Below are 23846 nucleotides of genomic sequence, written 5' to 3'. Positions count from 1 at the left end.
ATACGAATACAAACATGTTTTTAATTAATGTCCATTGAAAAGATTTTTCAATTTATTTTCCACGATTTGGGCTGTATTTTTCTACTAAGTGACAATGAAATGCTTAAGGTACATGTAAAATTTTAAGAAAAAATATGTACCAGCATATAGATGTTCCGCAAGTGCTATTAAAATGTATGAGTAACTAATTAATCACCACTTTTAACAAAGAATATGGTTTTCTATAGTTCTATATAGTTTATAAAGTTCTATGCAAAGAGGGAAAACCAATACTATTTGTATCCACACTAGACGAGAAGGGGGCTCCCCTCTGGATAATAATATTGTCAAACATTTTTTAATGGATGCACTTGAAATCAGGGAAGATAAGTATCAAAATTCTTCTGCCCCTCCATCCTCCTCTGGTAATGATATACCAGCAGATGCTGGCTGCTCACAGGCTCAACTTCTTGTTAAAACATATGTTTAGTTCCCCCAGTGGTAAGCTAGCTGCCTCAAAAGTGAATATTAAACCATCTCAGAATCTGTGTTGTATACACAGGAGGGGTCTTAATTTTCAGCTTATTTCCTGTAAGTGTGAAACTGTTAACATCAGTGCTACCATGTGATATAGTTTGCAGCATGCATTCAAATTAGTACAAACATGCCTAGTATTGGTTCTGCTACAGCTAAGTAAAACAAAATCACTTGATAAGTCATCTACTCTGCAGCACAATGACAGCAGTACATAATGTATTAATACGACAGTGATTCAGCAACCAGTTCTGTGTTAACACTCTCTCGTTTCCGCTAATTTCGTTTCATCTCACTCTCAGAATTAGTTGTCGTTGTGTTTACATTACATGGCAATAAATCCCCCTGAAATGTAGCTATTTTTTTACTTGAAATCCGAGCCCCTTGTGTTAACAATCGGTGTCTAATTTCCACATGTGAATATCGTACATCAGTAATTTTGGTCACAAGGAAAAAACTATAACTGTGCAGATGAAGGAGATAGGGGAATAAATCAATCACTTTTGTCAGTTACCAAGCGTGTACCAGAAAATTCAAAAGGCTATTCATGGGACGTACAATGAGATAGGGGGAAAAGTAGAACATATTGGATGAGCTAATTTATAAAGTAGTCCATTGATAGAGTTAATTCCTTACTAGATTACATGTAATATAAATACATGCTTTTAGATGTTTTTACACCTCAGACAATTTGAGGCAATAATGCAGTAAGTTTTAACTGTGATTAACAGGCAACTAGCTGTATTATGTTTTCCTCTATATAAGTCTGTCAGTTGTCAAGTTGATTTAGTTTGTCATGCTCAAATTCAATTGGTATCATATAAAAGATCAAATCAACTAGAATTTCCAGGGATTGTAGGAAACATATTTAATCCACAGTTAAATCTTATTCCCATGGAATCTTTTGAAATGAACAAACGCATAAAAGTATTTTGCTCAGGTTTTCCCCCTTCATGATTAATTTTTTTTAAATTAGGATGCTGTCAAAAGTATTTTTTCCAATAATAGTTGAAAACGTTTTAAAACAGCTCTAGTAAACCTAATATGATAGCGTTAAATAGATTTCTACAGCTTAAGAAGGATGGCAAACTTATTTGTTGTGACAAACTATAATGAAATCATGCAAGTTATGCATATTGCTTCATAATTTGAATGCCATGTGCTGAGAAAATCCGTGCTTTCTGGGTCTATCAAATTAATAAATGAATACCATAATTCTTAAACATTGTACTATAACTCATTATTAGATATTACTGAAATTCCCATTTTTATAATCAAGGGAGACCAAAATAATAATTGTATTGTCAAAAATACTTCAGTTTTTTATTAATGTTTCCTAAAATTAGAGCATTACTTTTGTGATGTTCCAGATATTACAGCTCTAGGTTTGACATGTTGTTGGGTAAAATGTCAACTCTAACATATAAGTCTTTATATGCTACATAAATGAGTACACGATGTCTATAGGGTGTGTTCTATACAGACCTTGCATAAATATAACAAAAGCAGAGATATCACCAAATTATCATGGGACCTGTAGTAAATGTTTTTACAGTCAAACACTTCTCTAATCCCAGCAGCTTGTACTTGCTTTTATGGATTAAGTTGAAACAAATGATTTACTAAATTAACAAGAAATCAATGTTTTCCACAATTTTAAAACATAATCAAATAATTCTGAAGCTTGTCAAACAGTATCCAAATATTCTTAAAGCTGCATACAAATAGTCTTCACATGGCCTTAAAGATGGATGACAAAAAGTCTTCATCAGTCAAGCACTAATGAAAATCTTGCACCACTGTTTAAAATACAGCTTGTTTAAACAGTTAGTCATACCAACTACAAACAGACACTATGTCTCCTGTGTCATATGGTGAAATGATGCAACTAATTGAAAATGTTGAAACCAGGATTCGTCAAAGCGTTTGTTCTTTATTCTACAACTGTAATTTGGAGTCAAAAGTTATAAAATTAAGAAGAAAACTACTCATACATGATGGATATAGTTCAGTAAACATAGATTTAAACACATTGACAATATTTTATGTGTGCTAACGGCTACTGACCCTTGCACAGAATGCAATTGGGATGATTTTCTTTTTACATTATATTCAATATTTATATTACCATCTTCAGTAGATAGCAAATTCTAATGTCAAGTATTGAAATGCTTATGTATACTGCTGTCTTCAGTAGATAGCAGTTTCTTATAAATATGAACTATTGAAGATAGTTTAGTTTATCTGTACACTGTCTTTTCTGAAGTTAGTTTACCTAGATATGTTATCTACTGAAGATACTTTAAGTATATTATTATAGGATTGCTGTCTTCAGTAGATAGCAAAATCAGCTCACTTTGAAATAATGTAAAGAATGAACAAACAATAGAAAGCTTACAAATCGGCATATAAATTGGTAGCCTTACCTGATTGAGTCTCAATTTGTTTCAATATTTTTGCATTCCAAGCAACTATCGTGATTTTTACAGCAGTTGGATAGACACGCAAGCAAACAAAGAAACATTGATTTCTCCCTGTCATATATACTTTATTACAACCACATTATAATTACTTATGTTATTCTAAATTTACCATTAACAGGTACCTCAACATAGGCATCAATAACAACATTGATATGATATGACTCCAAGGCAATGACCCAACAGAGCTACCAGCAACAACATAATGCAGTATCGTTAACATATGCTGCCTGCATGCCCTATTTGTACTGTGATCCTTGACAAATACCCTATATTAATGTTTAGTTACCGTACAAGTAGAAAGGGGATTAAACCTGAGGAACAATTGAAGGACTGATCACGCAATATACCCTTCTTCCTGATGATACCAGAATAGCTTGTGGGCTCACTACCATGATATAAAATACTCCAGTTACATAGTGTGATTATATCCTGATATCTCCACATTACACCTAACTCCCCATTACACTTTGGTGGAGTGACGCAAATATGATTTCTGATGCATTTTGTTCAAAGAAGCAATATAGATATGTTTAAGCTCACACCAAACACCTATACTGTGCAATGTTGCAAACATCATCATACACCACCTCAAAATTGAAAGATGAACATCTTTGAAACCTTAATCACAGTAGTAGTGAAATGAAAATTATATCAGGCACATGGCTATTATTGTTAACATTGTAGGCTACTGACACAAGTTCTGGAAACCATTACATCTAAGAATCTCATCATGTTACTGAAGCATGAAATGACCAATACAACCATACCAAAGCTGTGCTACAGTCATTAGTGTCAGCAATCACTAATTACATACTTGTACATATAATCTAAGCTGTTCTTAACACCGGACTGTTATCATTGTCTTACAATGGTGTCTGTCATTTTTCTAATCCTCTCTCAGGGAACAGATGTCAAGCGCATGCAGTTTTAGAGTGTCATATATTTTAAATGAAAATCTGTATATTTTTTCTTCAATCATGGTGTTTTCAGGGTTAATTATTTTAAATACAAATCTGCATACAAAATACAAACTTGCAATGCCATTCTGCTCAGCAGCCAAAATGATTTTATTGGAACAGTACCATAATGTGCAATTTTCTATCACTAATTTGGCCAATAGCAAGCAGTGAAGATGAATACTACAAATTTTGGGTTATTTTGAGTCAATATTTTTTGTAGGATGGGGGCAGTCCCACATAACCAAATGTGGTAGACACCCACACCTATGTGTAAGTATAGATTTAGTGCTTTTGAGACTTAGCCATCACAGTTGACAAAGAACTACGTTATTTTAATTATTGCACCTCATTTTATCTTTCTCTTATATGATATCCCTTTAGTCTTCATTAATTTTTTATATTGTCAATATCATCGCAAGAGCTGTAACCTGATACTTGACTTTAATCTTGGTCATGTGATTGATAAAAAAATTGGAATAATACAGGCAAGTACTGTGAGATTTGGTGTGCTAACAGGATGAGTTAAGCTTACTCTCTGACAGTTTCATACCTCCTGATTGATAACCACCTTCAAGTAATGGTGAAGGATGATCCAGTTTCTAATTTGAGGTAGGTCCTTCCTTTTTAGTTATCAATCACACCTAGGAAAACACTGTCAGTAAGTTTTAGTCAAGGGATGTCATTAAGGGGGTACCAACTAGTTCTCAGTTAGTCTGGTTCCCATTAACTTTTAACATAGCATGTCTGCAGTAGTAATTTACTTCTAGAAATGATGACTATGTTATCCAAACTGATTTGCAACTTCATCAACGTGGACATCATGATTTGCCATTGTCACTGAAGGTCATGCTTGCTGTTTTGGCTGTGTCCAAGTTGCCTTCATCTATGTTGTCATCATCACCATCAGGTGCATAAGCAACCTGGTGATTCTGAGGGCGGGCTCTGTGATTGAGAAGTTAGTCCCACTTGAAGCAGAACACAATCCAAACACAGGTGATTTAACAATCATTTTCGGTTTTTCCATCCCCATTTCACCAAAAAACTATTTCCCAATGGGTACGTCTGTCACCCTGCCTGGTTACGTCCCTGATCGCTATCTGATGGAACTGGCCAATATCCCCTTCTCCAAAATCATTGCTTTCCTAACGAACTTGTTCAAGAAAAACATGTAGGAATAACCATGCTACATGTTAGATGGGATTTCCCCCGAAATGTTCCTCCATACTAAACTACCATTATTGATTTCTATGGTTATTTACATCGGAATATAACCCCAAGTTATGAGCACATACCCACCACTCTACATACTAAACAACTCTTCTCTCGTAACTGTGTCAGTTTCTTTTCATTGCACTCACAATGCAACAGCATCGCGCATTACGCAAACACAAGAAATAATGGATTTTGTATACGGCATGAGGAGCATCTGTTTGCCATATCAGCAGCGTCAATTGCAGTGGGAGTTTCTTACTACCTATAAAGTTGTAACTGCTTTGGTTAGCTTATGTTAACTCTTGATTTATCGTAAGCTCACTGCTTTGTACATGTGTAATGATTTTACATAACTTTATTGCAAGGCTTTTTAAGATGAAAGGCTATCCCATGTGCCACTGAACTAACACTAGGCATGTTAGTATTAAGTTTTCACACATTTCTAAAATTGCTGAAAAAAAAGTTACACATCTTTGAATTTTGGTGTATCAAAATATATCATATATATTCAGCATCCAAGTACAGTATGTGTAATTAAAAGAAGCATGGAGCCCAAGTTTATCACAGTGAATACTTTTAATTTTTTAACAGGCAAGAAATGCCAAATTTGAGCCCTGTTGCCCACCTAGTTCAGTAAACTCTGGGTTGGAAAACAAAATTCCCCTTAATTTGTGAGGGTGCGGATGTGGAAGGGATGACAACTTTTTCAGCAGCTCTATCTTTATAAGAATTGATGAGTCATTGGATATGTCTCACAGGATGAAGCCTTGAAGGCATATAAATGAAGTCTTTTTCTCAACTCCATATCATTTCATTTTTGTAAATGAATCACAAGCATGAGTTCTTGATATCATGTAACTGTGCATTCAACTAAAACAAGATCAAATTCACATTTACACGCTCTATCATCTTCAGGGCATTAAGTAAATGTTCTCACCCCAAAAGCCATTTTGATGTTTTCATAACCAAATGCAAAATTGGCAAAAGATGGCCTCAGAATCCATCCAAACCTCTCAATTGTCAGCTTAGTTAAATCACGCATAAATATTTAATGCAAAAAATGAATTTTCAGCTCTAAATGGGTTGCAAAATGACCCAAGTGCAAACCATCTTACAGAAACTTATGACCTGAGAAAATTGCAGCAAGTCTTGAGTTCTATTGTCACAGTGATTGCAAATGGTCATGAATATTTGAGAGTGTTTTGAATAGACTCATGAAATATTCACATTTTACGTCCACTGTGAACACTTGTTAACCCACATCGGTAAACTCTATCTGTGGCAAGCTGAACTAATGAGGTTTGGTAAATAACACTGCCTGAAATATTAATAAATATTAACATTTTAAACGTAGCTTTTGTTGAAATCACTTCTAAGATGCTTTTAATCAACTTGAAATATAGCTAACAAGTGCTTTTAGTGTGGCATTTGAAGCTTAATAATTTGAGTTCTATTCTATATTTGACTAGCTTGCATTGATATGAACTGTTAGGAAGATCCCAACTGCAACCTGTATAGAAATACTTTTGGATTCTGCACATAAATGGTTTATGGAGATTTTATGTGTTTCCTTGTACTAAAATAAGTGAAAATTTAAGGAAGCAATGACCTTTTATGCAACTCAGCTCTTGACTTTCAATTTTTTAGATGTAAAATGTAATCAATCTAAATTAAATAAAACTTGCAAGGTGTTGGTGCGGGTTAGGGTTAGGGTTAAACTTATAATATTTCTGTTAGTGTTACTATCTAGCAGTTTCCCCTTTTTGCATTGAAATGAAATGAATGCAGTGCATTCTCTCTTGTGAATTGGCCAAGATATGGAAGGAAAAACTTCGCTGGGATTTGTGGGCCTCTAGACCATTACTCTTACCATTTAAGGAAGCTTGTGCTATTGAAGTACTCTTCCTATACCTTTGTACAGGAGCCAACTGTTAATTGGTGATGAACCCACACTTTTATAGTAGCATGCATGCGAATGCAAGTTAACGGAAGCGTATATACGGATAAAATTTGTCACACCTGGAACTTGTGTGTTTACATGTTGAATTCTGTTGGAGGTAGCGGCCAAACATTCTAACTAACTGACATTTCTCATGAAATAATCGCCTAAGCAAAGTAAACCACACAGTGATGAACAACAGTGAAACATGATTGAATCCCAAAATAAACATACTATAAAGACAGAGTATATTAAATCATATTTTCTTCTGCTTATTTGGTGACAATCATTTAAAGAGATGATTTGAGATGAGACGGGATGAAAATCTATTTTAGTAACTAACAAAAAATTGGAGTTCCACTTTAAGTTAAAATGCACCAAATGCTTAACTTACCTGATATCTTTGGTCTGTGATAATTTCCACATTGATTGCGTTCCTATACCAAGTGACAGTTGGTCTCGGATTGCCAGTAGCTTGACAGGGCATGTCTACCACACTGCCTACAGAACTCACAGTTATTGGCTCTGGTGACAGCAGGAATTCAGCTGGGACTGTAGACAAAACATAAAGAAAAGACTATTTGTTAGATGGATTATTATAAATTATGGTAAAACTAAGATTTTAATAGATGCCTGTCTCTCTTTTAGAGAAATCATTGGATGGATTATGCACAAACACAGCAAAGTTGATACAATCTAGGATACAAACTGAATGGGCTAGACTATATTATTGGAGGGTTTGGGTTTAGAAAGGGAATGAGCAACTTTGGGCTATTCCAGTTGAAATCCATACACCCCTATGGAAGACATGACCTTAAACTTTCACACAGGGGTGAAGATTTCATGCAGTAGCCCATTCAGCTACCCATATGCAATTCACACTCCCTGTTTGGGAGATTAAGATCATGTCTTCCACAGGGGTGTACAAGAAAAAAGAATACAGTGAAAGCAAGTTCACTTTTCCACTACATGTGACAATATTTTTAAAGCTCCAACTGGATTTCCTCAAAGTATAAACTATGAAATTTAATTTATAAAATGAGATTTTTTGTATGCACATTTCAAAGACACTATTTTGAGATACGGGCACCTAATAGCATTACCCTTATTTTCAGAGAGCATAAATGCCTCCTTACCATTTTGGCTTCTGTATTAGTTTCAAGGGCCCAACAATTTTGACCATTTCAAGATGCACCAAATTTTGCATATCTATATTATTATAATAATACTAGACGGTCTCTGTGTGTTTTGGTGTCTTTCGGTTCGGCTATGTATTTGTTTTGCGCTTCAATGTATCCGATATTTCAGATAGTAGCGGGTCAAAAATGTCCAATCAGGGACTCTCACATCCCTGGTCCAATTGGGCTTAAACTAAGTGAGTGGGGCCCTTGACTATATGAGAGAACATGTCAAAAATGAAATCAAGGTCATAGGTCATCAAGGGGCTAAATTTCAAATTTGCCCAATTGGGCTTATATTTTTTTTCAATATCTACTTTAAACAAATTTATTTTGCACATTTTTTTTGTTTTCACAATATATTCCATCCTTTTTGCAAGTTATAGTGCCACATTTATTTCTAACTTGATTTATTATTTCTTTTAATCCTGATCAAATTTGAATTTGCCTTAAGGCTATTTCAAACATGTGTGAAACGTAAATTTTATCATCTACATCAAACACTGCTATTGCACAACAAAATATGACTACAAAAGCATCACTTAGCTAAATCAATAAATACTACTTTTTAATAAATAAAACCACAACTATAATTGGTAAAAAAGTGATAAAAACATTGAACAAGCTATAAGATGGCAGCGGCTAATGCTGTGTCACTCAAATTGATTGTATAATTCAAAATGACTGTATAAAATATCTGACTGATGGGCTCTTGAAAAGTCTTCTGTCAATTCACTATACAGTTGATATTTGTTTTATAAATAGCATTGTTTTATGTAGTATTTATATTTATGGAATAATACTTCAGAAGAGATTCCAACTAAAGCTTTTTTGTTATATGTTGTTAGAGAATGGTGCAACTTTGGCTTTACATTTCATATGATAAGAAAAAAGGCATTTGTAAAGCGAAATGATATGATCCGTAACCAAAGAGATGAGATCTTACCTAGGCTCAGACAATTCTTGATTTTTATGGGAGCTATTTTATCCAATTTCTTCAAAACAAAATTCAGGCATGAGCATGATCATCCATGAAAAAACCTGAAAGCGTAAAATGAGGCTAAAATGGCCAAAAACGGGCTGAAATTAAAAGAAAGTGGAAATTTCGACCACAAAAAAGCAGGAAATCCTGCAAACGCAGGAAAATTCTCATGCCTGAAAATGGTCTCTGTCCAATGAGTGTTGCTCATTTTACGGGCGGGGAATTTTAGGAAATATGGGGGTATCAATAGCCACATACCTGCCCTGTGTTCTCTGAGCCTGGGATGTTATCTAATATGCTAAAACTAAAAATAGAGAAATAGTTTGAGCAAGGTTTTTTCTCAGGAGTTGAGCCAAGAAATTCTCCTTTATGAAATTATCCAAATCTGTACATCACTTACTTAATCAGTGTAACAACCAGGTTTTTTTTCTCAGGTTTGAACTCAAAAGTTTTAAATTGACACATAATATTTAACAGTTCAATTACAGAACTGAGCGTAAGAGATGATAACCTCTCAACGGCCTTCCTTCATTTCACCTTGTTGTGAATTAGGAAATCAAGTTAATATAATATGATTTGATTCTAATTACAAAATCTGTGTGGCTGTCTAATGTGAGATATGCTTGTAAATAGAGAGTATCTAGTTTACACCCTCACTACCACTGACACACTATAAATGATAATCACCCTTATGTTATCATAAAGAAATAAATAATCTTGAACAGGTTAAGCACTTAGCTACAATTGCAAATTGACAGAAAAACCTTTCTCATGTTTCAATTACGCCTAGTCGAAAACACACTTTAAAATGGTTAACGGTAGAAAGCTAAGGTAAGCTTGTAAAACTGTGCAACGTCTCAGTTTCTTAACTCGGCTCGTTTTTGTTTAATTGCTATCATTGTGATTCAGTCATGCATGTTGAGACCTGTAATGTGATCTCTTTGGTCCCACAAGAATTGGCCGTCGTCGTGATACCCGTCTTTTCACCAATTCTCCTCCCTGATGTGTCTCCTCCTAACCCCTTAATCCTTTGCCTGCCATACACATACCAAAATTCTAACAAACATCCTTGCTAAAAGCTACAATCATGCCATATTATATGACTAAATCATTACTAAACATTTTGGTTCTCATTTAAATATGGGTTCTTGTGGATTTTAAACATTGATATCACTGTCAAAATAAAAATTTAAAAATGTTACTGTAATTTGCAAACCAATCAGGGAGCTAACAGATTCATTTCGCATTTTAAGTAGCGATGCATTGATTTACTTAGGCCATGGGGCGCAACAACATTTAAATTCACAAAAAAAGTGTTTCAACTTCCACTGTTTCATGTTCGGAAACGGGGGAAATCCTAGCACATAGAAACTTAAAGCAAACTCTTATTTGTAGCGTTCTTCCCTGATCAATTGTTAAGTCAATACAGTTTAATTATCCCCTGCCTGCCACTTAATAGCATTACCAAATAGAGGCATGTTTGATGGATATAAGAACGTAGGTATAGATGAAGCTTTTTACTAGTCGCATACCTAGGCAAAAACCCCTCCATGGTGTATTTTCACCAATTTTCCTTTACTGTTTTAATTGTTTCATGCCACTACAAAATACTGATAGTGTGTTGACATTGAAAGGCTTGTCATAATAAGCCTCCAACAGCCCTGGGAGAAGAAGTACACCTATATCAACTAGCAAACACACAGATGGCACACTATACAGCGTAACAATTCTAAACATTCCATGTTTTCACATACAAATTCTATGTTTTGCCCTAAACTTTCCCCGCAACTAGAGAATATTTACAGCCAAAATTAACTTTGTTTCAAAAGACTGAAGTTCCTTCCAGGGCTTATACACTAATTTTCAGAATTTAACATGTTTTCAGACACGATGTGTACATAATTAAACTGTCTGTATATGATTACATGTTGCAATACATTTACTTACACAGACAACATTTTACAGCTGTAATCAGCTTAACTTTAAACACATTTGCAGCATGCATGTTTTTGATGTTTTTGCACATTGTTTGGAATTTGAAGGTTTATTAAGTTCCAGGCAATTATTTTATACATGCTTGGTGATCAGTAATGATCTTCATTAAAATAATAAATGAACCCATGTCAACTTGTCACCAAAAGACCCACTGCTTTTGAGTTCATAATATATTGTGAAACTTGATTTCAAAACCTACATGTTCCAGGAATGGATAATGTTAGTCAACAACAATCCAAACTGTCTACAATAATTGTAATGCTTTTGTCACCCAAAACTCATACCTCTATTTCACATAGCCTAGGCTGTAGGATTTTATTTCGGGTGGCTCTTCACTCTCTCAGATAACCTAGGCTGTAGGATTTTATGTCGGGCCAGTGGTTCTTCACTATCACAGATACCCTAGGCTATAGGATTTATGCTGGTTCTTTTGAAACCATGATAGCATCTTCTACTTGAATACATATTTTTGTATTAACGATGGTCATTCAAAAGGTCCTACCTCCACCCTCATATTTCAGGTTCTGCAAATAAACTGTGCCAATAAAGTATCCTTACACTTGGAAAAATAATCACAGTTTCAAAACTGAACAATATTGGGGTAAATTTGTTATTTTAATAGATGCACTATCTAATCCTGCACATTATGACACCACATTGAATCCAATGTGACCTCAAGAAGTGAAGTTACAAGCAATTGAATAGACGAATGTCCAGTTTTAAAAGTGACAAACTGGCCTATACAAGGCATAAAAAGATTCCAACAAAGCGCAACAAAGAGACAACACAGTTTCTTCAATGAAGCGTTATTTAAAGCAGTTTTTATTTCAGTTTTTACTTCTCTGTACTTTTCATAACTTTCATTTTATTTGTCAGTTCTTTTCTTTCAGTTTTCTTTTGTACCTTTTGTTTTAAATTAAAGCCAAATGCATACATTAGCCATTCACCTCTCTCAAACCAGATTTGTGGTCTATGGAGTTTTGAATAGGCCAGTTTGTCACTTTTAAAACTGAACCTTTGTCTAATCAAATGCTTGTAACTTTACTTCTTGAAGTCTCATTGGATTCAATGTGGTGTCATAATGTGCAGGATTAGTGCATCTATTAAAATAACAAATTTACCCCAATATTGTTCAGTTTGGAAATTGTAATTATTTTTCAAAGTGTAAGGATACTTTATTGGCGCAGTATAGTAGCCCTTTCATATTTTCCATGATTATATCCTGGGGTCTATATCGAGCTTGTGAAAAAAATTGTTTCAATATCTCTTTCCATTTGCTGTAGGTGAAGTAAAAATGAAATCTGGATTTGGTGTTGTGGAAATGGTGAAAATCTGTACATATATCTATCTACAAAGAAGACTTACGTAGACCAAATTTAAGTGAGCATAACATACTATTTGGTCGCTTCAGGTGGCTTAAATTGAACCTGATGAAGAAAAAATATGTACAAAAGCTGCTTCATTCCAACAAAATCTGTTGCATTTTAGCAAAGAAAAGACAAGAGCAGGTAAGAATTGTAATCAAATTTACTGGTTTTATGCCCAACAACATTTAAATTGTCTGTATTAGAAAAAGGGGCTAACTGGAAGCATTTTAAACCTGCTATGAAAAAGGCACTTGGTATGACCGAACACCAAGGAAACTTATTGGACAAATAAAAAGGAAAGGACAAAAAGTGGCTTGGTTTTTTTATTTCTAAATTTCAGCTCAGAGTCGATTATCATGCTCTGAAAGACCATCAGACATAGTAATGAAAATTGAAAGTTGAAATGCATTCCTGGTCAATGGTCATCTTGCTGTTTGGTACATATTTGATGTTGTCAATGGTCATCTTGCTGTTTGGTACACATTTGATGTTGGTTTAGTTATAATCTGTTAACATAATCATAATGATTGCATATCGAGCTAATCGCATAGGAGGGATACACACATATTTCCATGTCAAATGTTTTACCATTTTTAACCATTTCCAGTATGTCAAATCTTATTTTGGTTCTGAGGTCACCCACAAAAATCTGGAAATGGTGTCAATACACAATTTCTCTCATTTGTAGATGACATTTCAATGTGTAATCAGGCTGAATTTGAAGAAGCTACCTAAAGTTAAAATAGTAAAGGTAGAACTTATTGAATGACACTTGTATCTATAATGGCCAAGTTTGGTTGCAATTTGACTTACGATATCCAAATGAGATAAATTGGGAAATATCAAAGCAACATAGCAGACAAGTTTTCTACATAACATAGAGGAATAATAATTACATAGTAGTGTCCTCAACCAATCCAGGAGAGAAGAAAAATGACGCACTGTGTGACATTTACAATAATTACAACTAAAGAAGTTGTTTTTCACTTCCAACACAAAGATGTTTTCAAGCAATTTCCTACAGTTTGATGAAAAGAGTAACATCCAACTGTAAGTGCAAGTGATTAGATAAAAAGTTGCATTATTTACTCTGTGAAGCTGTCTTTTTTTGCAAATGAGAGTGGGAAATAAAGTCCACAAAACCTGGCATAGGCAGGAAAAATAATAGCCTTTTAAGAGAGGCGAGCAGTGTTTGAAGAAGCAGTGAGCAATTACAAAAAGTTAATATTTAACTGATATGAAGACAAGGAACTTGACTAATATCTTCAATTTGTAACAGGATAATGTATTGACATTCCCGCAACGCTTTCCAATAATACTCCATTCATGAAAGGCGACATTGTTGTACGACGGCGGCGGGGAGAAAAGGAAACCCATCATTTGACCATGCAAGCGAGCGAGAACGGAAACATGACCACGTGATAATCAGAGTGTGATCAATAACTAGTAATTATTTTGTCGCAATCTAATACCGTCTTCAAATAGGGGTGCATTATTGAATAGACAAAAAGGCCAAGGAAAGGTTACACTTTCCTTGTTTTGTCAACAAAAGACATACAATATTGGTTTGATCAAGTTTTCCCTTATTGACAGGCCTTTATTATTGTGTTCAATTGATAAAATATTGGTGCACAAAAGGATGAGCGAACAAATTCATTATATTTCAATTTTGATTGAATTTTTTTCTTTTTCCATGGTTGTTTCATCATCTAAAATTACACACATCACTTGAACCATTCTTGTTGACCTTTCAAATCAGATTCACCTTTATTATTAATCGTGGGATTCAATTATTTCAAAAAAGTAGTGAAATTAAGTAGAATACATAATTCATAAATTGAAATATTGTTTGCATCAGCTGCTTATATATGACTTACATGGCTCGTCCAAATAAATTCATTCTTCAACTGCAAATATGATTTGCAAATGTATTGTTGTCTTTCATTTCATATTTAATGGAAAAACACTAGATGAAAGCTCTCAAAGGTTTTTCTGCTGGAAAGCAGCAGAGCCGTCTCGCTCTAAATATTTTTGAACAAAAATTGTCGGACGGTAATAATGTAATGGTAAGAGTTTCTATAGATAAATATTTTTTTCCGCAGGTAGATATTTTTGAAATTATGTTTGATGATATTTTGAAGAAATTAAGGTTGCTGGATATTCAATAAATTTGCAATGCAAGAATTTCTATCGAAATTGCGGCCAAGAATACTATTCCAATTCAAAAAGACTAAGACTTGGAATAGCGAGGTCAACGCCGGGGGTCAGGCTCAAGGTTACACTCACATTGATACGCCTTGGTCACATGTCCAGAAAAATTTCCAGTGAAAATGTACCCATTAATGTTGACTGTTAACATCGAATATGGGTTGAAGTTACAACCCTAAATGTAGAAGATTGTCTATAAAAAGTACCCCTTTTCCTAAAGACAACGCCAACAGGTCAAAATTTGACCCTTTTTTGATGTTATTTGTGATGAGCATGCGTACCAAATAATATCCTAAGTAAACCCCCCGTATGACTTTAAACTTCCACATAGGGAATGTGAATTTCAAATGGGGTTGCCTGAATGAGTGACTCTATTGGAAATCTGCAGCCCCTGTGTATGGATTTCAACTGGAATATCCCAATGGTCCTTCAATTTATTATATACACCATAATAACAAAAAAAATGCCTTCATTAGATCTTATATTTTAATATTAGATTTCTCAGCTCAATAAATTCACTGCACGGGAGACGCTAGCTCTCACTTAGCGTTTAAACCTTTTCTGTTGATTTAGTGCCCATTTCCAATGTTCAAATAATACCGTTTTGACGTAAAACCACCACAACAACCAAGTTTCCCTTGAAAAATAATTTGCCAATCCAATTTGTCACTGCCCAAAAACGTTTTCTTCATAATAGCTCATTCACAAACCCATAAAGGCGAGGTGCTGTTATTAAATTTCATGATTATTTGATGAAAAAATAACGTCAAATTGCATTACACAGCATTCTCGTGTGGCCAGGTATTTTATTATTTTTCTTAAAAATAGGTTTTGTGTTATTGCAAATGGAAGACGACTTCATTTGGTGTGTGTCACTGCTTCGGAGTCATCGTTAAAAATATTAAAAAACTTGTGGGCTCTGCAGTATTATCCCTTGATAGTCAACTCGCAATAAACTGTTGTAGAATTGAAACGCCAAAAGCCGTACAAGTCTTGTTGTTCAAGATATAATATAGGCTTATTGGCTTCCTGTACCAAATCTATCAGTGTATCATTTAAAGCGATGCTATTTAACAGTAGAAGGAAATAGAAAGCAAAGCCAGCCAATAACCTTCACAATGTATTTATTTCTAGTTAGGGGTGAATTTATTCATTTCTCAACAAAAACAGGTTAATTTAGTCACTAGAATAGCAGGTGATTTTTGGTCTGTTTTTCAATTTAGCAGAGGCTAGAGCCAAGAGAGAATGGTTCAGATATCAGGTCAGCCAAGCTCGCTTTTTCATTCATATCAAGAGAATCAGAACCATATATTATCAAGAATAATGCTGGTACAAAATTACAAACTAATTATATGAACCAATAGATAATTTACTGATACATGTATCATACTTATAAAATAACAAAATCATGCGATTACATGAAGATGTATGACCAAGATTTGTGATAAAAACCTCTATCAAATACATTCTACAGCTGCTTGTGTACTTTTCCAAACTGACCATTGCAATATAGTTGAAAACTAAACAAGCTCCACGCCTCACAGAAAGTAATATCAAACAATTCCCTCAACAAGTATATTTGTCTGTCTGTGTCTGGATGGTAAAGATTCATCAGACTCATAAACCCTCATGTGCTTTCCTCTTTCTCGCCTTCAGTTTAGCAATTCACAATGCATCCCCATTCTTAAAGGGATGATGTCCTTTAATAATCATTTTTATAGCTTCTTGACATATTCTAAGAAAATCTCAACTGAATACTATAATAAACAATAAACGGAATTTATATAGCGCCTTAGCATAAGTATGACCAAAGCGCTTTACAATGATCTTAAAAGTACAACTTACACTACATCTTAGGCTACAATAAAATGTACAACTTAATTACAAATAAAAAACTTAAGTTTAGAAACGAATGGGTTTTCAGATTAGATTTAAAAGTGGCCAGACCAGGTGAAGTACAAAGTTTTACAGGTAATTGGTTCCAGAGAGCTGGCACAGAATTGCAGAAGGCATTATCCCCATATGGTGTGCGAGTTCTATACACTCAAGCAGACTGCCATCAGCATGTGATCGTAGGAACATACCATCAGAAAATGTGTGACTTTTTAGGAGATTTTGCATGTACAGTGGTGTTGTTTCTTGTCCACTTTTATAAGTGAATGTGAGTAGTTTGTAGGTAATTCACTCATTCACTGAAACTCAAACATTCAAATAACTGTGTCTATGTGCACCATGTTTGTGTGTCCCTTGATTGGAGGGCAAAAAAGTATACCTGTAGCTTATTTTAACATGCGCCCAGTTAACTTAGTTTTAAAGTGCATGTTTATTTGTGTTCTGCAGCTCAATTCCAATAATGTGCTAGGTGCTACACACACGCAAAGCTTTGTAATTACACTCAAATTGGAGACTTAAAGATCAACTTAAATTAATTATATCAAAATATCAAAATCATTTGATTCTATATAAGAGGTACGACCAAGTTCAGTGATAGCAACTTTCAATACATCTACCTACCTATTTGTGTACTTTTCCAAACTGACCATTGCATTATAGTTGAAAACTAAACAAGTAATGGGAGGTGCTCAGTATAAGCATATTCTAAGAGTGAATCTTTCAGGCAATTTAAGAGAAATTTTGAAAGTTAAATTTAGGGTTTTGTTGATAAATGCCAGAGGTACATTATTTTGGTATCCAAGCAAGACAAACTAATATGGCAGGCAGATTACCATAGTGTTATATGCAGTGGGCAATTCTGTGCCAGTTCTCTTTGGGTAAATCTCTTAGGGCATTTACTGGTAACACTTGCAGTTTTTTATAGTTCAAAATTGACACAACTTTTTTGTCCCCATGCTGAGAAATGGACAATTCCCGGTCCGGTCATTCCCATGGGCTTGCGTAAAAACAGTGTTTATCATTACAATTATTCTTCCATTGACACCAATCTCAAAACCTGCAAAAAACCTTGGAATTGAAAGTACATTGTTTGAATTTGTTAGAGCCTCTTATGTAAACCCATGTGATGCCTTTCACATTTCTGGTGTGAATCTTGAATAAAAAGATGAAACTCTCCAACGTTATTTTCTCACATTACTACAAGGAAGTGGCCACACTTTACATGTTCTGTAAAAGTGTCATATTTGCTCCATAAACTTTTTCACACTTTCAACAATATCAAACATATTTTACTAGTTTTGAAATTGGCTTATTTGTCTGAAGATTTTAAATATGCTCAAATCATTTCCTCAAGTTTGTAATTTATTAGTGAGAAGGGTGAAAACAAGAATATAGCAAAAACAAATTTCTCATGAACATTACATTAATTCTATGCTATTATTCTTTTGTCTGTTCCCAAGCTAGTAGCCTGGCCACTGTCTCTTCTTACAATTAAGTCTAATGTAACAGACTATGACATTGAATCAAAGCTTTTTATTAATTGTGTGTTGGGAGCAGTGAACGGTCATCAAAATCCATAACAAAACTGGCTTAAAAGTCAGGAAAGGATGAGGCCTCTGCACTATCATATGCTGTACTGATGATAGGAAAAATCACTGTAAATAAAATAAATCAATTTGAAGGCCTCATATATACTTGTCATGTGCATGTTTCTTATGATGGTGACCGATGGGTAAATTAGGAGTGGACATGGGGAGCCCGAGGGCACCAAATCCATTTATTCCCTACTTACATTCCTGTGTATTATTGAAACAAATAACAATCTGTCAGATTTGATAAATGCCATTGTACAACGTGTTTGTTTTAAGGAATGAACAATTACTTCTGCTCTCAGTGTTTGGACAAAAACAGTCCCAATTCCAAAATTGTATACAGAGGTTGTGATTTATTGGTTGTTGATGCAATGCGACGGGAGGAGTCGAAGTGACGAAAATATTAATAGAAATTATGAGTGTAATATTGGTATCTAATTGGGTTTTGGCTAAGTGGCCTCTAGTTTGTGTTTTTCTTTTAAATGTCAGATACGGGACAGATGATTTTCATTTGATCACTGAGTGAACCGTGCAGTCATCATTGTTACGCAGCAGTACAGTGATAATGTCAATGATCATTGTTTTTGTTTAGCGGATCATCACCTAAATGATGCATGAGTCCATTCCCAAGATGCATATGTTATTATTCTGTTGGGGTTTTCTACGCAGTGGGCCCCTTTCTAACTGACACACACTAATATTAAGTTAAGGGTGTTAATTTAAACATTGATACTTTGATCTTGCACCATTAATACTCTCAGAGTTATTCTATCTACAGGGCACACAGATGCGGACTTCTCATGAAAATGTCAATTATACAACAATCATTTTCAATTATGAATTTAACAATTAAAGTCTTGGGGTACAGAACTTTTTCTTCAAATTAAAATTGTCATGATTTGCAAAAGTCTCAATTTAAGTAATTGTTTTAACAATATCCGTACTTCTTTTATACCGATCTCTGTTTGATTTGTCGGGCTACTGACAAGACCATTTGTCAGTAGCCCATAATATGCGATCTTCATAGAAAAACGTGTTTTGAATGCATTAATTTCATGCTCTGAAGTATTGGACAGGACATGTTGCATACATGTAGCACTTAAATACCATCTTTATTACCCCATATTGTGACAATCTATGTACTACTTAGTAAAGTGTATTGAATTTTGCATGCGATACTGCTATGGTATGATAAGCAATTGCACATATTTATAAAACCAAATTTTTCACTCATGTACATAGGTATACATTGGTACCCAATATAAACTGCAGTGGGTTGCAAATTAAAACTAGTTACGTTAGATGAAGGTTAAAACACACTTGGTGCATACAATAATGAGGCCATTATACCAGGATACCATATGTAATTGCCTCTCCATTGTTTTTCATTCACACCAGTACCCCTGAGCACCTCATAAAGTAATCGCAAATTTATGTATAAATTTGTCTGTTTCCTGAAGCATTCATTATTAATAGATAACCCAGAAAATCTAACACATTTGTTGAAAATCAAAGATGCGTATATTGGTTAATATGAACAGATTTGTTGACTTTTCCTGTGGAGAACATGTACGTGAATTCAAACATTTTTTTTATCTAATACAATTGTATATTGATTTTGTGTGTGTGCATATTTAGCACCATTTTGGCTTACATGACAGAAACGATAGAAAGGAATGAAGAGAGAAGACGATACAGAATGGGAGACAGAAATGCAGACAGGACAGACAAGACAGATGAGATCACAGGATAGACAGGCATTGCTACCATGAATCTTTGTAATCCTAAAATTGTAACATTTTGCATATGTTACTTTGTTTTTAAGCAAAAGTCCATTTTTGATCAGATTTTTTATGAACTTGTCAACAATAAAGCAGAAAACATCCTTTTAGACCCCAAATTATTTGGTTTATTTTTTATTTATTTATGTAGATCCATTTGGGTGGACAGACAAAAAGCAAAGGACATAATCAGAATTACAGACACACACTTGAATTGAAAGAGGCACAAAGACAGATTTGATAGCTACCAAAAAGCAAATACGGTAAGTTGCAAGTCAGAGAAAGGGAAATAAATGACAGATGACAAGAAATACAAAGGAAATGGTCCACATAGATCAATCCTCTAAACTGGTCAACAGCATTCACATTTTGATTCAGTCAGACAGATACATGCAGACAGAAATATATCCATATCAAGATGGGTTAAAATAGAAAACTACACAATACGCTTAATGAACTAAAAACAGATTCAGTTTAATAAGAAGACAAAAGGGCAGACAAAGTGCAGAACATGCAGAAGCAGATACTTTGACACAATGTGTGTTAGGGATATAAATATGATTCAGCATTTTTGTTATCTACTGCTGATAGCATTTATAGTCATCTATTGCTGATATCATTTATTGCTGTCTACTGCTAATAGCATTTTTTTTGCTATCTACTGCTGATAGCATTTTTTGTTATCTGCTGCTGATATAATTTATTGCTATCTACTGCTGATAGCATTTATTGCTATCTACTGTTGATAGCATTTATTGCTGCCTATTCCTGATATCATTCATTGCTATCTACTGCTGATAGCATTTATTGCTGTCTTCTGCTGAGAGCATTTATTGCTGTCCTCTGCTGATAGCATTTATTGCTATCTTCTGCTGATAGCATTTATTGCTATCTACTGTTGATAGCATTTATTGCTATCTACTGCTGATAGCATTTTTGCTATCTACTGCTGATAGCATTTATTGTCATCTACTGTTGATAGCATTTATTGCTGTCTATTCCTGATATCATTCATTGCTATCTACTGCTGATAGCATTTATTGCTGTCTTCTGCTGAGAGCATTTATTGCTGTCTTCTGCTGATAGCATTTATTGCTATCTACTGCTGATAGTATATATTGTTACATATTGCTTTCTACTGCTGATAGCATTTATTGCTATCTTTCTACTGCTGATGCCATTTATTACTGTCTACTGTTGCTAGCATTTATTGCTATCTACTGCTGATAGCATTCATTGCTATCTACTGCTGATAGCATTCATTGCTATCTACTGCTGATAGTATTTATTGCTGTCTATTCCTGATTTCATTCATTGTTATCTACTGCTGATAGCATTTATTGGGGGAGGAAGAGAAACAGAAAAAGAGGGGTGCACAGTGTAGGAAGAGAGAGTGAGGTAGATTAAAGGGGAAAGAGAGAATGAGAAGAGGGAAAATGAGACAGAGAAAGGGAATGAAGAGAAAGAGAAGGAAGAGGAAGAGAAAAATCAAAATACCAAATAATTAATGACACACATCTAATATTTCTTTCTACTCGAATAGCCCGAATCACAAGTTATAAATGTCATCAACTACTATTAGTTTTGCCACATTATCCACTGTATCAATATTTATCATGGATGCTTTTGTGCACTGCAAACAAAAGAAATAAAAGAGTCATGGTGTCGTCACAGTAACTGTATCTTTAAATTTAAGCTTTCATTCAGGGCAGTATGACACGTCGTCGATGACGAGATAAAATTAAAGTGTCATTGCTGGTTTACACTTTCTGATCGTGACCCAATTTTTTGGGTCGTAACAAATATACATAGTTCGTTAAGGGCTGAACTGATTTAGTGCAAAGACTGAGACGGCATTACTTTTCATTGTGAAAGAATTTTAGCAGTGGTTTGAATCAATAGTGATATTAAATTAATATTGAACCCTACGACTCTTGTCAATAAATATGAGCATGCCAATTACATGCAGACTCACACACTATACGCTTACAGCCGCATGTTTGCATGGGCTAATCATTGTCTTAGCTTCTATTTAAGTCAAACACATAATTTGGATTTAAGAATATCAAGAAAAATCATTTGCAGTACGATCATAATTACCAGTTACAATATGTGTGTAGTATCTAAACATGTAAATCAAATAATTCTATATGAAGGTACCGTTCCTCTCATTGTACACAACAAAATGTAAATAAAACAAAACAAGCAGTTCAACGGAAGTGATTCTTTTGTAAGATAAGCAGAAATGTAATTACGCCACTCCTCACTCACGGCATTTATGCACATTGTTCAATTTTGTGAATTATTCCGTTACGCAGACGTGCTGATTGATCAAACACCAAGTATTACCAACCATGGCGCACGTTAATAATAACATCTTTCCTCTTTTCTACTAGTATTCTAATTTTGTTTCCACTATGAATTACACGATGTAAATCCTGGCACCAGTTTCAATGAAAATGAAAACTGAACAGCTGCTTCCTGTGGTCTCTCTACTTTAGCTATTTTCAAGTACGTAAGAAATGTAGTGGATTTTTAATACAAGGTAATTTTGTGATTTTAACATTCACATTTTAAGATATGGTTCAAATATAGATATGCATGAAAAATGCATCGGACATTGAATTTGCAAGTTATGCCTAATTATATGTTTTACAATGCCCCATTATAGGCCATTTCCAGGGGTATTTTCCACCTGTCGACAGCAGGAAAAGACAAATTGGATGATATCTTTGTCAAATGACTGAATCAGCAAGAAAGTTTATGCACACAAACACAATTTTTCATGGCTTGGCAATTACAATGACCAAATCTATTGACAAACTGCAGTTAGTAAAATGCTTCCAGAGTTTTGCTGTGGCAGCCTACGCATGATAAAAGATCAAGAGGACAACCATGGAAGGAATACATTCAGCAACTAATCGAGGATACTGGACTAGAGAAACAAGACATTAGGAACTGCATGCAGAACAGAGTTGTGTGGAGAGCCATCAGCGGAGTCAGACTAGACAAGTCGACATAAGCAAGTAAGCAAAAAATCACATAAATCTCAAGAAGGGTCCTGTTAATTATGAACTTTAGAATTGATTAAGCAATTTATACCCTATTCTTTTTGCAACTGGCTGCAAACTAATATAGGTGACCCCGGAATGACGTCACAAGCCGTTGACCTCCGTTGACAACAAATCCGATTCAGAAGTCAAATTTGTAGTTTTCTGTGGTTTGTCCCTTTTCAAATTGGCCAAAATACTACCATTTCTATAACTTCTCGACATGGGCCTCCAGCCAACAACAAAAATAAAGACTCTCCTCTATATGTTCATGTGTTCAGCTTCACATAAAATGCAATTTTCACCAAGTATTTAAGTTTTATTTTACCGAAATCGGCCGAGAAATTTGCTCGATTCGAGGTCAAAACAAAATGTAAATAAACAAATAAGCTCTGCTACAAGTCTTCAACTAGTCGCTCTGCTGCACGATCTATTGTGGGTTGAAAAGCGTAAGTGTAACGTAGTGTAGCGTCATGTAAAATAAGTACCCGGATGGCCGGGGTCACCTATAGGACTGATGATGGCAAACTATATCATCAAAAATGCATGAAAGCTTCATTCACACATGTTGTGAAAGAGATGTGAAATTGACATCAGGCAACTGTTGAATCTATTTTTCACCTGATCAAATTGTTATAAATGCCAATTTCTGATCACTGAGAAATGACAAGATAAAAATGCTGCATCTTGTATG

At 34.6% G+C, this 23846-nt stretch overlaps 1 protein-coding gene across 1 annotated transcript in view; it reads right to left on the bottom strand.

Annotated features, from left to right (window-relative positions):
- Positions 1 to 23846, bottom strand: part of LOC140163690 (protein sidekick-2-like) — a 385021-nt gene that overhangs the window by 111008 nt on the left and 250167 nt on the right. The window contains exon 7 of the mRNA XM_072187006.1: positions 7501 to 7658. Within this exon, the coding sequence (XP_072043107.1) occupies positions 7501 to 7658 (158 nt within the window). The remainder of the gene's footprint in view (positions 1 to 7500; positions 7659 to 23846) is intronic.

This window comes from Amphiura filiformis, chromosome 11 (assembly GCF_039555335.1).
Source record: "Amphiura filiformis chromosome 11, Afil_fr2py, whole genome shotgun sequence".
Lineage (NCBI taxonomy): Eukaryota > Metazoa > Echinodermata > Ophiuroidea > Amphilepidida > Amphiuridae > Amphiura > Amphiura filiformis.
The sequence above is the reverse complement of the archived record's forward strand: the minus strand, read 5'-3'. Positions and strand labels throughout refer to the sequence as shown.